The following is a 15,025-nucleotide window of genomic DNA, read 5'->3' on the forward strand; positions in this document are numbered from 1 at the left end:
TGGATGCTGCCAGATCCTGGGTGATCCTTATTGTGGCTCCTTGATATTTGAATTGGGTTTTTCTAGCCGCTTGCAATATTTTTTCCTTCATCTGAGGGTTCTGGCATTTGGCCACTATATTCCTTGGTGTTTTGATTTTAGGATCCCTTTCAGTGGGTGATCGATGAATCCTTTCAATGTTTATTTTTTCCTCTGTTCCTATGACTTCTGGGCAGTTCTCTTTGATAATTTCCTGGAAAACAGTGTCCAGGCTCTTTTTTTCATCATGTTTTTCTGGGAGTCCAATGATTCTCAGATTGTCTCTCCTGGATCTGTTTTCCAGGTCTGTTGTCTTCCCCAGAAGGTATTTCACATTTTTCTCCATTGTTTGATTTTTTTGGATTTGCTTGACTGATTCTTCTTGTCTCCTCGAGTCATTCAATTCCACTTGTTCAAGTCTGATTTTCAGTGAAGTATTCTCTTCACTCACTTTTTTAAAATCTTTTTCTAATAGTCCAATTGAGTTCTTTTGTTCTGTGGAATTTTTTTCCATTTCGCCAATTTTGTTTTCCAGTTCACCAATCCTGTTTTTCAAGGATTTTACTTCTTTATCCACTCTCTCTTTAACTGACTTCTCCAGGCTCTTTTGCCAAGCCTCCCTCTCCTTTTCCCAAGCTTCCTTCTCCTTTTGCCAAGCCTCACTCTGTTTTCCCCATTTTTCTTCTAGCTCCCTTGTGAGAGCCTTTTTGATCACTTCTATGAGGTTCATCTGTGCTGAGGAACAGACGATCTCCTCCTTTGGGGATTCACCTGGGGACTGTCTGTTTTTAGTCTCCTCAGGATTTAGAGTCTGCTCTCTATCTGTGTAGAAGCTGTCAAGGGTTAAAGTCCTCTTCAGCTTCTTGCTCATTCTGTCTATTAATCAAAGACAAACTACCAAAGAAAAACAGAAAAAACTGGAGTCTTTCTTTGGGGGAGGGGTTGGGTATGTTATCGAGCTTCCTCTACAGACTGCAGGGGGCAGCAGTGAGGCACTAGCAGGACTGTGCTGCGCCTGCGCTCTGAGATCCCAGAGTGTGCTGAGTCACTGTGGGGGGGGAAGGGGAGGCGGCCAGGTCCCGATAGACTCCAGCTGTTTGGGGTTGTATTCTTCAGCCCTGGTGTTTTTAGCTTCTCTGCTGGGCTGCTGACTTGCTGTTGGAGCAAAATATCCAAACCTGTAGCGAATCTTTCCCCTCAGAGACGGCTGCGATCACTCCCCACCCCCTCTTCAGTCTGCTCCCGTGCTCTTACTGCCGCTGCCCTCAGCCTGCGCCCGATCCAGAACCATCCCAGCCCTCCAGTAAAGACAGACCTTTCTTGGTGGATCTCAAGGATGGCTTCTCTTGGTAACTATATGTGGGGGTTTTTTCAGTCAAGCATTGATTCAGAGGCTTGTAATGAAGTGGATAGTGAGAGAAAGCGCGGAGCTTATGCAACTGTGAGCCTCCTCTCCGCCATCTTAACCGGAAGTCCTCGTAAGGATCTTGGAGAAGCAGAAAGTAGTCAGGCTGTGAAGAGCTTTAAATGACAAATAGAAGAGTTTGCATTTGATTCTTATTTGTCATCATTTGTTCTCCATTCCTGTGTGCAGTCACCAGCCTTACTCTTTCCTCAGGGCCATCTGGATCCAATGGAAAGATATAAATCAGGACTGGGAGTAGCTAATGAGAAGCCATTGGAGTTGAATGGGGGTTGGGGGTGGGTATGACCTAATCAGACCAAGTAGGAGACCAATTCTTTTTTAGGTTGTTAGTGATGATCTTAGTCAATAGAGTCACTCAAGTTATCTTTTTTGGGTTTTTGAACATTCCAGTGTTTCTTCATTTATTGGAGTAGGGAGGCTACTCCCTACTGCATTCCATATACCAGTAGTAGTGGTGCTTTTTCATTTGTTTTAATCATCTCTTTTTGAGGGTTTTCTTGGCAAAGATTCTGGTTTATCATTGCCTTCTCCAGTCCTTTTTACTGATGAGGAACTGAGGTAAACAGGGTTAAATAAGACTTGCCCAGAATCACAGCCAGATGTGAACTTATAAAGATGAGTCTTCCTGACTTAAGTCTGATCACTATCCACTGTGCCACTTAACTGCCCTTTATACTAGAGGAATCAAATTCAAATAAAAATGGAAGCTACTAAACTGTACATAAAGATGCATATTGTTTAGAAAACCACATATTAGCGTTATCTTTGTTTTACCATATTTTTATTTATTTTGTTAAATATTTCACAATTACATTTTAATCTGTTTTATGTTCTACCTGGGAGTGTGTGTTGTAGGCTTCTCTGGGATTTTGAAACCTTTGCTATAACTAGTTTTTTTTTTTTTTTTTTTTTTTTTTTTTTTTTAATTTAGGGGTCTTAGAATATAAATTTGAGTTACTTATAATAGCAATAGAAAATTCTGAATCATGAAAACCAAGTGAATTTAAACCTCTGAACTGTTCTGCTTCTTAAATTCTGTTTTTCTAAGATTTTCTTACTTAACAAAATTCTTTTCATTTGGTCTGATCAGAAATTTCTTTATTAAGTATCCTAGAGTCTATAAATATAGACCTTGTAGTTTTACTTTGCATTTAAAAGTAATTACCATTTTATTTTCAAAAATCAGTATGAAGCCATATTTGTCATTTTCTCTCTCATATTGATTATTGCAAAAAAAAAAAAAAAAAAAAACCCTACCTAAATTTACAAGGACGATTTTTTACTTTTTTTCCTCTTAGTGCATATAGTGGGGACTTTATACATGCCTATTGAATTGAGTAGATACTGTCCTGTTAAGCTTTTGTTGTGATTTTGTGGGAAGATTTTATATTACCTGTTTAGGTACCTGCATTTTCTTTAGCTTACAAAGAAAATTTTTGACTTGAAGTTGATGTGAGTTTTATAAAGATCATGTAAGTGATATAATTCCTAAACTAAATAGCACAACATTCTTGAAATAATGACATAACTTTTCACTTTTGTATTTTAAAATTCATTTAAAATATCTTCTCTACAGGAAAAACTTGTTCCATACTTACTTCGACTAAGGCAAGTTAAGGATGAAGCTCTTCAAGCTACTATTAGAGAAAATTTGGCTTTGATTGGCTATACAGATCCAGTGAAAGGAAGAGGAATTCGTATTCTCACAATTGATGGTGGAGGAATAAGGTAGGACCATGGAAAATTTGATGCTTTAGTTTATTTAGTTTAGCTTTTTTTCAAAGATACTTAGGCACAAAACTAAAGTTTATTTTGTAAAATAAGTAGGATGGATCATCCACATTTTTTCTTTTGGAACTTCAAAACTTCTCAGTTGGGCATGTTTTGCTTGTTTACTCTTTTGAGTTGTCTTGCTTATTCCATGCTGTTCTTACACTACCAGAACTAAATTCTGAAAATAGTTATAATAATACCTATTTCAGGATAGCTGTGAGGATTAAATGGGATAATACATAAAATGCTTTTTAAACAATAAAACATTATTTAAATGATAGTTGTTTATATTAATAATGTTTTTTCATCTCCCCATCAATGTGTTTCTGTTTATACAAATGAGTCATACACCAAGATGACACTTTCAGATTATAAATAAAATCCTTTATTTCACAATAAGTTTAAAAGACAGTATCATGGCTTTGCTTTATAAGAAGAATTGGCTAGACTAGTTTTGCATTGCATAGAGAATCAACCTGAATTCCGTTCTGACTAGATAGAAAAGCAATAATGTTATACTAGCATTTATATAGCACTTTAAACAGTATAACAAACAAGCACACAAATAATAAGTCACAATCCACACATAAACTTGGGTAACAATCTCCTACTAATGTATTCATTGACTGTAGTGTCTAGACAAACACAAGCAATCTGGAAGCTAGACACATGAGAGAAGAAAATTCTAATGGGTTCAAGGTAACTTGCAGCTTCCGACCATAGCCTTCAGTTTTATTGGTCTCCTTAGGAACAACTACATCACATGAAATTACTATTATGCTCACCACTTTGTCTTTTAATTAACCCTCACTGCTCTTTAACTGGGCAAACCTTTCTCTCTTTTATACTGGAGTGTGCATTTAAAAGTTTTTTTGATACCATGAGCACCTTAAAAAGTTTAGAAAGTGTTATACCAGAGATGGCTAGGTGACTCAGTGGATAGAGCAGCAGCCCGAAGTCAGGAGGACCTGAGTTCAAATCTGGCCTCAGACAGTATTTCCTGTGTGTGACCTTGAGCAAGTCACTTAACTCAATTGCCTCAGCAAAAAAAAAAAAAAGTGTTATACCACATAAAATAGTCCACCACATCTTCACTTCCCATTTGCTTTGTTGTCCAGTTAGAACAGAACTCAAGTTAAAACAAAGATCTGTTTGATTCTCTAGGCAATGCTTTAAAACAGCTCTTCCTATTCAGAAAAGGTAGCCAACTTCCCTTTCTGCTTTTCCCTCTCAAACCAGAGCAGGCAGAAATGGGCAACATGCAATTCTGAGAATCTTCACCGCTCAAGCTTAGGATGGCACTTGAAGGTCAAATCTGAAACATCTGGCTTCCTTGGGCAGTCAAAAATCATGTAATTGAAGCCTTCTTTCAGCTGATAGTTTCCTGCTTCTCTTGGGTTATCTCTTCATACACACACACCTGTGATGGAATTGTTTTTCTGACTCTTAGCTCTTTTCTCTTCTTTTAGATTCTTCACTCTTCAGCACTAGCCTCCTGATTCTCATTGTCTTCCCTTTGAAATAAACAGTCCTTTTAAAATCATATCATACTCTCCAAATATTTTTGGTTCATCACTTTTAAAATTTTACCCTCTAGTAAAATAATTATGTGCAAATAAGCCAAGCTATCATAATAACCTGCAGGCTAATGGCCTCATTTGATCCAATATCGCATTTTGATTTCTTGAACCATTTCTTGTCATTTTCAGTTTTCCATACATAAAAGTTCTTTTTCTGTTCCTTCAAGTCTTGAGACTATTCATATGCAAGCAAGGCATCATCTGATAGCTTTCATGAAATAACTTGTCTTTATTTAACAGTTCTTTTTTTTGTTGTTTAAAACTTTTCAAATTCCACCAGAAAACTGATTCTTCATTCATTTATTTTTAGCAATTTTAATTAAACAGAAGCCTTTAAGTGTTTTTAGTCATCAAAATGTACATTGAAGAAGAAAAATATCTTACATACTTTTATAAAAGTGCTTTTTCTGCTCTTGCCAGAAAAAACTGTTCCATATAAAAAAGAACTTTAAAGAGCCTAATGTATTCCTTACCCATTAATAATCAGATTTTAATGAAGTTCAGTTTCTGTGTGATATATTACCTGAATCTATCAAGCATAAAAATCTTGAAATTATTGAAAATCTTTTAACATTGTGGTATATGTTCTATTTTTCTCACTTACATCAGTGAGATAATCAGTACCTAGAGTGTATAGCCCTATATTAGGTGCTATGGAAAATAGAGAACCTTCTTGAAGATGTTTTCGGACATAATGCTAACACACAAGTAATGTGTTAATGATAAGTAATCAGAAATACTAAAGCTTGAAACTGTGAAATACAGAGTAATTAATATACTTCCACAACAATATCTAATAAGTAGAGAGGAAGAGCAGTAAGGGCTGAATATGTCAGGGAAGACTTCAAAAAAAAAGTAAGCTTAGTCATACAGATGAAGGAAAATGGATAGAGAAGAACAGTATGAATAAATGTTTGATGTTTGAATATTAAGTTTCTTAGTGTTCCTATATTTTTGGAATAATTGAGGACATTGATGTGAGTAGAGAACAGAAGTACTGTAAAGACTTAGAAAATAGGATTGTATGTAAGTAGGATGAGATTTATGAAATGGAAAGTTATGAAGTTTAAGGCAGGAGTTTGAACTTAGTGTAGTTGGAAATAAGGAATCATTGAAGTATTTTTTTAAAAAAGGAATGAGATTTTGAAAGATGTATTTTAAAAAATTAAATTGTCATGAATAAATTGCTTGTTTTCTTACTCTCATGCTTCTTCTCTTTTAGACAGATATATCTGATCACTTATAAGTCAGGCCTGTCCATTATCAGAGATGGTTCTGGTCCTGAATTGAAATAAATATTCCATACATTAGAAGATAATTTGTTTAACTATTAATGTTTATATTGGTTCTGATGCTTTACATCTGTTATTTTACATCTTTAGATCCTGAACTCTTTTGACTGGGATTATTTATCTTGGGTTCATCGTCTTTGTTATACAAACCTCTTGATTGGAGAAATGTTATTCTTTTGTCTCCTAATTCTTGGTGCTTATTTTCCTTGATTTAATTACGTCTTCCTCTATCTTCAGTATTTGATTATTCTTTCCTACTTTTATACTTTGATCTTTCTTAATACATCTTTATATTTCATCAGACATCCTTTCCAGTTTCCTGATTTGTGGTACTTGGTAATGTCCTTTATTGTTCTGGCCTTACTCTGGCTTGTTGCTGCCCAAATCCTGATGTGATATCAAAATGAAGGATAAATTGGAATTATGAAGACCCAAACATGAAATTTTTTCAGTAATCTGAACATGAGGTGTTAGGATTGTGGATTCAGCCACTACATGCTAACTATGTAGTTGGTTTTCTACATATTTTAATTATTTAAAAATTGAATGATTTTAATAGCTTTAATGAGATTTAAAAAGGAATAGCTTGTTATAAATGCTAAATTATACATCCTTGAAATATGTACTTTTGCTAATTTGCATATTAATGTCATTTTAGAATAAACTGGAAATGTATTTTCTGGAAATCTTAAACTGAAAGACACAGATCATGTGGAATTCTTACTCAGTTTAAATTGTTTTTCCATAAAGTGAACATTTTAACTCTTTTTTTTTTACAGAGGTGTGGTTGCTCTTCAGACACTTCGAAAAATAGTTGAACTTACTCAACAGCCAATTCATCAACTTTTTGATTATATTTGTGGTGTAAGCACAGGTAATCAATATTGTCAATCATGATTGTCATTAGTCTATATGAGAAAAATAATAAAGTAAATATTTTTGAAGAGAAATGTATTTGATAATTGCTGTTTTCTCAACTTTCAGGTTTAAAATTTAAATATTCTTGCTATTTAGCAGAAAATAAATCAATCAAATATCAAATGTTATTGATATGACAAAGTGGCATTGTTTGGATATTTTTTAAAATTTTCGTGATCTTTATTATCAAAATGTAGTTTTCAGATAAAATATGAATTTCTATATTGTTGTTTATTTGCTTCTTGAAAAAAAGAGTAAGGCACAGTGATTAAAGAGCAAACCATTTGGTTGTGATACAGTAATGTTAATATCATAATGATGTATATTAGATCTTGCTTATCTGAAATTGCATTGTATTTAAACCACACAAGTATGAAAGTTGGATTCTTTCCTCCCAATCAAGTATATTTTTTAGAGTTTCTTTCCTTATTTTCCTTTATAATGCAATAGTGTTTTGTTTTGTTTTTAATTTTAAATAGCAAAATGACAAGACATATCAGAATTCTTTGAAAATATTTGAGTGTATTTTGGAATATCAACATCATATTAACAGGAAATTTGAGTTAGATAAGTGTTCTTTTAAGGATTGTTTCTCATATAATAGAGAACTTGGGATCAAGATTCAGATTAAAGAATGGAAAGCTTTTTACCTTAGATTTGTGGCAATACATTTCAGTATTCAGTGTTAAGCAATTTGTCTTGCTTAGAGTTTTTAAATTGCAGTTGGATGAAATCACAGTCAAGTTTGTTTTGTTTTAATACCTCAAAGTAAGGAGCATTCTTACTATAGAATATCTTTACGATTCACGTGTATTTACCCTATAGGCAGCTAGGTAGTACAGTGGATAAGATACAGAGCTTAGAGTCCAGAAGACTTGAGTTCAAATTTGGCTTCTGACACTTGCTAGTTATGTGACCCTGCACAAATCATTTAATCTCTGTTCACCTCAGTTTTCTCATATTTAAAATAGGGATAATAATAGCCCCTATCTCCCAGAACTGTTATTGACAATCAAATAAAATCATATTAGTGCCTGTCACATAGTAGCATTGTATAAATGTTAGCTATTGTTATTGTTACTATTGACCTTTTTTTTTCTCTTTTCCATTCTTTGCTATGCTCTTATTCTTTTCTTTCTTTTCTTTATTCCCAGCACTAGCTGTGATACCCGCAGACTTCATAATCTTACAGATGATACTAGGGCTAGTTAGATTGATCACCTTTGTTAAGTACCTTATTTTGGAATTTGACACTTGACCATTCTTTTTCTTAGACGAAATCTAAACTGTTGTGTTCAGTTCTGGGTATCATACTTCAGGAATAAAAGACAGAGAAGAGGAAGACCATTCAGAGAAGTCAGATTGATTAGTGTAGGCCTTCAGATCATGCTGAAAGATTATGATTTTTTAGTCTGGAGGCTAAATTAGTCTGGAGGCGGAATGATAGGGACAGGAAAGGAAGGTAGCAGACATGATAGCTTTCTTCAAATACCTGAGTGATTTTCACATGAAATAAGGATGAAAATTGTTTGCTTGGCCATAGAGGGCTGCATTAAAAGTAACTGGTAGAAGTTACAAAGGGACAAGAGTTTGAAATAAGGAAAAATTTCCCAACATCTTCTTAAATTCAGTTTAACGATCTAATTTTTTTATATCCTTTAAAATGTTTATTGGCTCTTTTGTATCTATAAATTTGATAAGCATGCCCACTATACTTTTATCCAGATTTATATAAATGTTATTTAGAAGGAAGCCAAACACATATCCTTTAGCGCACTATGTCAGAGGCCTCTTTCCAAGTTGACAATCTAAGCATTCATGACTACTCTTTATGTCTGATCATTCAAGCAGCTCCAGATCTACCTATCATGTACTCCACATCTCCATCTTCTTTACAAGAGTAGCATGTGAGATGTTGTTAAGTACTTTGCTAACATCTAGGTCAGCTCTTTCTGCAATTTGCTTGATCTTCCAGTCTATTAATTCTAGGAAATGAGGCTAGTCTTACATGACTGTTTCTTCATGAAGTCATGGTTCTTTGTTTGCCAAATCTATTCCCTTTTTTGAAAATGGAAACATTTTCCTTCTTTTCTGTCCTATCTTATATAGTATGATTTTTGAGAGATCACTGACACTGAGAAATCAGTCAAAAGTGTTTTTTTTATTATCTTACAATGTAGTTCATCTATACTTAATGACTTGACCTCATCAAAGCCATTCAGGTGCTCTTTTAATCCTTTAAAATCACATCTGTTAGATTTTTTCTTTCATTCTTGAAAAAGAAAACAAAAGCAAATTAAGAGTTGGTAAGTTCTGCCTTATCTCCTTTCCTTGTTCTTTTTAATAATTTCCTCCAAATACATCTTTTTAAAAATTCAATAACCCTGTTATAATTTCCTTACCAGATTATTAAGATTTTTAATTTTATATTTTCAGTTCATTCCATATCCTTGTAGTCATGATTTTCCAGGTTCTATGTACTTTACTCTGTATCAGTTCATGTCTTTTCATGCTTCTCTTCATTTTTTATAATTTGTTTCCTTTTTTAAAAAGTTTACTATCTTTTGTTTTTTCATCTACATTTCCCACTGTATTTTTTCTCTTATGCCCTTCCAGAGAGCCATTCTTTATAAATAAAGCATAAAAAAGAGGAAGAAAAAAGTTAGCAAAATTAGCATATTAAAAAAATCTTAACATAATATGCATCTTTCCTTCCCCTTGGCCTCATCTACTGTTATGACAATCAAATAAAATAATATTAGTGCCTATCACATAGTAGCATTATATAAATGTTAGCTGTTATTATTGTCGTTGCTGTTGTTACTATTGACCTTTTTTTTTTTTTTTTCCAATTTTCTTTGCTCTGCTCTCATTCTTTTCCTTTTTTTTCTTTATCCCCAGCACTACTAGTGATACTCACAGTCACTGTATAATCTTACAAGTGATACTTGGGACTAGTTAGATTGATCATCCTTTGCATATCTTTGTTTTAGATCCAGGCTTAGTAATTGTAATTTTGAAGCAGTTAGTATGGATTGTTTAATTATTGTTTCCATTTATATTATTATAATCTTTGAATATATTGTTTTGCTTTTGCATATTTTATTCTGCATCAGTCTTGTCTTTCCAGCCCTCTCTGTATTCATCACGTTCATTGTCTCTTAGAGCATAGTAATATTTTGTTACATTCATGTAACATAATTTAATCCTGGATTCCTTTTATATTTTGTTTCTAGTCCTTTATTGCCACAAGAGCTGTTATGACTATTTTTATTTATATGGGTTCTTTCTTTTTATTATTAATCTTGGAACATATGACTAACAGAATCTCAAAAGGACATTTTAGCCATTCTTTACATAATTACAATTTATATTGGATCCAACAATTATGTCCAGTAGTTGGGCCATTTGAAAGGTCCACTAACAATGTAATGCAAGCCCACCTTTGCACAACCTCTTTAATTTTGGCAAAGATGACAAAAATAAGAATAGTTAATTTGCTGAATGTGAGGTGAAACCTGAGGATTTTTATTTGCAGTTCTCAGAGTTATGAAGGAGAACATTGGATAATATGGTTGCTATTAATAGTGTGAAAGTCTTTTGAGAACTGGTAATATCTATTGATACTTACCTATTGAGGAATGACTTTCGGTCTTATGTTATTGTTAGTTCCATATATATGTATAGATATCTTGAATATCAGACTCTTATCAGAAATTTTATTTAAAAGATTTTATTCCTAGTTAACTGATTCCTTTCTTAGGTGAATTAATTTTATTTTTGCCAAACCTTTTCAACTTTATGTAATCAAAGTGATCTAGTTTACCTTTTGTCCTTATCTTTACCTTTGGTTAAAAATTCACTTACTAGCCATAATTGCAAAGGATTCCTTTCTCTTTTAATTAAAAAAAAAATTATCATGATATGTATTGGACAATGTTGGTCTAACTGTAGAGATAGGCTGGACTTGAAAGGTCATCTGATTCAATAGTATTATTTTACAAATGAAGAAGCTAAGATCCAGAGAATTTAAGGAATGTGGCCAGAATCCCTCTGGGAGACAGAGATTTGAATTCATGTCCTGTGACTCCAAATCCATGGTTTTTTTTTTCCATTTTACCAAGATCACTATCATTTTTTCTTTTCTTCTTCTCACTGTTATTGAGTGTTTTCTCATATGATGACACAGATAGGTCTGAATCATTAGTCTTTGTATCACAAGCAGCTACTTTTATCATCAAAATTCCTTTTTAGGAATTGGTTCATCTGTTACTTAGCCCCTATGGTCTCCCTTCCCACTTCTCTCTTCCTTCACATTTTCCTATCTTTTGTCCTTAATTAATAGTTTAGGTAAGAATGCTTAATTTTTTTTTTCTTTCCAGTAGTCTAAGTAACAAAGAAAGTGACAACATTTCTCTAAGTTGATGATAAGTGTCATAGTTACTACTACTTTCAGAGTAGAATGACAGTTCAGAGAAATACTATTTTCATAGTATTTTATTTATTTTTTTCTGAGTTATATCCCAAATGTTACTATTCCAGATTATTCAGTGACAATTTAAAATTTTTTTCTTTATTGTTTTGTTTTGTTAGTTTAGGCTTAATCTAACATAATACACACTAGGTGGCAGTATTTGCTTGTTATTAATTGTAAATTAGTTCTAAAAAATTAAGCTGTGTACCTACAAAACATCCGTGGACTAGTTCAAAGGAATATGTTGGTAGGTTTGTCAAATGATACATTCAGCAATCAAAGCAATGAGGTCACATCGTTCTAGTAAAGTTGTCTATTGCACTGAATTTTCCATGTGTCACTTAATGGAAAATAGATACTATTACATGTATAACTTCTGTTTTATAAATTGGTTCATTTTTTTTCCTTGAAAAATTTTATACATTGACATTCTTTGTTTTAGGTGCCATATTAGCTTTCATGTTGGGAATATTTCATTTGCATCTGGATGAATGTGAGGAACTTTATCGAAAGTTAGGAACAGATGTATTTACCCAGAATCTTATTGTTGGAACAGTCAAAATGGGGTGGAGCCACGCATTTTATAACAGTGAAACCTGGGAAAGAATACTAAAGTAAGTTGTTGTTTTCATCTATTATTGTAGTAAATTTTTCTTTAAAGTGTTCAGAGAGGATCAATACATTTGTCATCTTTTGGAAAAGATGATTATGACTGGTTCTTAATGTAGTGATATCTCTTCAGGGAAAAGTGAGTTTTGTTGGACTTATTTTAATTTATAATTATCCATGGAATGTCATATGATTCTCATTACTGTTTTCCCGATTTTCTTGATGACTATAGTTTGAATTATTTACAGTGATTTTTCATTTTTAACTAATATTTAAAACCTTTAGAAACTACCTTTAGAATTTGCTTGTGATGATTTTTATTTTATAGATGGTAATCTACATAGTTTTTAAAATAATGTCATTGTAATTTTCCTAAGAAATTATATATGTAAAAGCAGCATAAAACTGTTTCTAGAAAAAAATAGTTTTGGTTTTTTTTCCCTATGTCCCTCTAACTGCAAAAATCGGTCTTCTCTTCCTTGTAAGATTTGTTAATTTTTAATTTAACATTGCTAGTAGTCACTTTCTTTTATTAGATTACATAGGTTTTATAGGTTATATATTACAACAAATTAAAGTTTCAAAAGTTTTTTTTCTCACAACACCTTTATAAAATTTTATGGTGAAACAGATCTTCATAACAGTTTTACAGATGAATAAACATTGATCCAAAGAATTGAAATGATTTGTCTAGGCTAATATGATTTATAAATTGTAGAAAGCATGCAGATGTAGATCTCATAAAAATCAATCCTACCACCCAAACTCAAAGCAAAAAAAAATACTTTGAAGATTTCCTATTTAGAACTTCAAAAAATTTTTATTATTATTTATACTATTGAAATTAGGAGTATGTTCATTTTCAAGCCACAGTAATTTAGGATTAATCTTCCCTGCCACATTTTCTCAATGAAATACTAAAAATAAGCTAGCATGGAAAATAAAAATTAGAAGGATAGGTATTAAGGAGTACATTGGGAACCTATAATAAGACACTTCATGTAACAAATAATAAAAGAAGTAAAAATCTGGAGTCATTTAACCTATTGATTCTGAAGCAAAATAGACTAAAGTGTTTACCTAACTCCTCATTATATTAGTTTGTTGATTTAATTATTTTTGAGTTAACAGTGAAACCTGATTCTGCATTTTCTTCTAGCAGATACACACACACACACACACACACACACACACACACACTTATACATATGTATATATAAGTTCTGTATAGTATAGAATTTGTAAGTTTTGCAAAGCATTTAACATATATTTACATATATTTTATTAATTTGATTATCATAGTAGGGTTGTGAAGTAGTTACAGAATTACTAACCTTGTTTTTATAGATGAAGGAGCTAAGGCTGAGAGTGACTATGCCAGTGGATAGTAAAGTGCCAGAGGTAGAAGTTGAATCCAGGTCTTTCCTGAACTCAGTCCAGCTGTTGTTCGCATTACACTCCACTGCCTTCATTAGCCAAATGAGGATTTTAGTTCAGTGAATTTCTTTACACAGCACTAAGACAAAATACTTTCAAAGCCTTTTATTGGTTAAGTCATATTCTTCTTAGAAAGCAATTATTCCTGCACCATTAGAAAAGAGCTGAGCTGAAGCATGCTACTTAACTACCTCAGATTTGCATATTGAAGAAATCCAAGAAAGGGAGTTTCCTGTTAAAAGAATGTCCAATTTATTACTGATCACAAAGGCCTAACCTACTGAACTCCAGGGCATGGTGCCAAGCCCAATATAAATGAACTCAGCTCCTTTTCAAGGGCTTTTTTCTATTTAATCTAATATAAGATTTTTTTTTTTTTATTAGAGGCTTGGAAAAATAACAAAACAGCTCATAGCTTATTCAAATGTACACTGGGACTAAAATATTAATAAACACTTTAAGGTTTTGTGCCCAGTTCTTGATCTTAAAAAAATACTTTTAAAATTTGCTATTAATAATAACTTAGTTACTCCTTCCATCTTCTCCATGTTCCTGTTCATTTATTTTGTCTTCTAAGGCCTTTTCTTTTCCAGAAATTAAGCAAATGGTTCACATTTGTATAGTGTAAGAAAGAAATATGACAAATTTTCAAACTAAGCTCAACTTATTGAATGAATACTTTACTTACCAGCTTTTCTTGATTATGCAACTAAGAAGTATTTGCTTGGTGTCTTTTATGTACTTGATTATGGGGAGCCTTAAATGAAATTTTTTTTTTTGGGGGGGGTAAAAGGAACTCAACATTCATCTTCCCTCTAGACAAAAATATTTGGGCATGAAAAATTGTTTCTTGTCTTATCTCTCTTATTAAATTTTAAGCTTTATCAAGAAAAATAGTTATAACTTTTTTGTTATTTCCTCATTTTTATCAGGCATAGCCATACTGTTTAGGAAATGTTTGTTTGTATTTTGATAGTTTAAAATATAGTCATTTTTTAATAGCAAAGAGATTACAGAACATCATCCCCAGGATAATACACCATGACCAAGTAGGATTTATACCAGGAATGCAGGGCTGGTTCATTATCAGGAAAACTATTAGCATAATTGACCATATCAATAACTAAATTAATAAAAAGCATATGATTATCTCAATAGATACAGAAAAGGCATTTGATAAAAATCCAACACCCATTCCTAATAAACTAAACAGTATAAGAATAAATGGACAGTAGCATCTATCTAAAACCATCAGCAAGCATCATATGTAATGGGGATAGACTAGAACCATTCCCAGTAAGATCAGGGGTGAAACAAAGTTGCCCACCAATATTCAATATTGTATTAGAAATGCTAGCTTTGGCAATAAGAGAAGAACAAGAGATTAAAGGAATTAGAGTATGTAATGAGGAAACCAAATTATCATTCTTTGCAGATGATATGATGGTATACTTAGAGAACCTTAGATAATCAAATAAAAACTATTAGAAGCAATCCA

The 15,025-nt window shown here is 32.6% G+C and overlaps 1 protein-coding gene across 2 annotated transcripts in view; it reads left to right on the forward strand.

The window, feature by feature from the left end:
* PNPLA8 (patatin like phospholipase domain containing 8) overlaps window positions 1–15,025 on the forward strand; it is a 55,697-nt gene that overhangs the window by 13,136 nt on the left and 27,536 nt on the right. For both annotated transcript variants that reach the window (XM_051963174.1, XM_051963175.1), the window contains exons 4-6: window positions 3,021–3,172; window positions 6,869–6,963; window positions 11,924–12,095. In XM_051963174.1, coding sequence (XP_051819134.1) covers window positions 3,021–3,172; window positions 6,869–6,963; window positions 11,924–12,095 — 419 coding nt within the window. The remainder of the gene's footprint in view (window positions 1–3,020; window positions 3,173–6,868; window positions 6,964–11,923; window positions 12,096–15,025) is intronic.

The sequence above is a fragment of the Antechinus flavipes genome, chromosome 5 (genome assembly GCF_016432865.1).
Source record: "Antechinus flavipes isolate AdamAnt ecotype Samford, QLD, Australia chromosome 5, AdamAnt_v2, whole genome shotgun sequence".
NCBI lineage: Eukaryota > Metazoa > Chordata > Mammalia > Dasyuromorphia > Dasyuridae > Antechinus > Antechinus flavipes.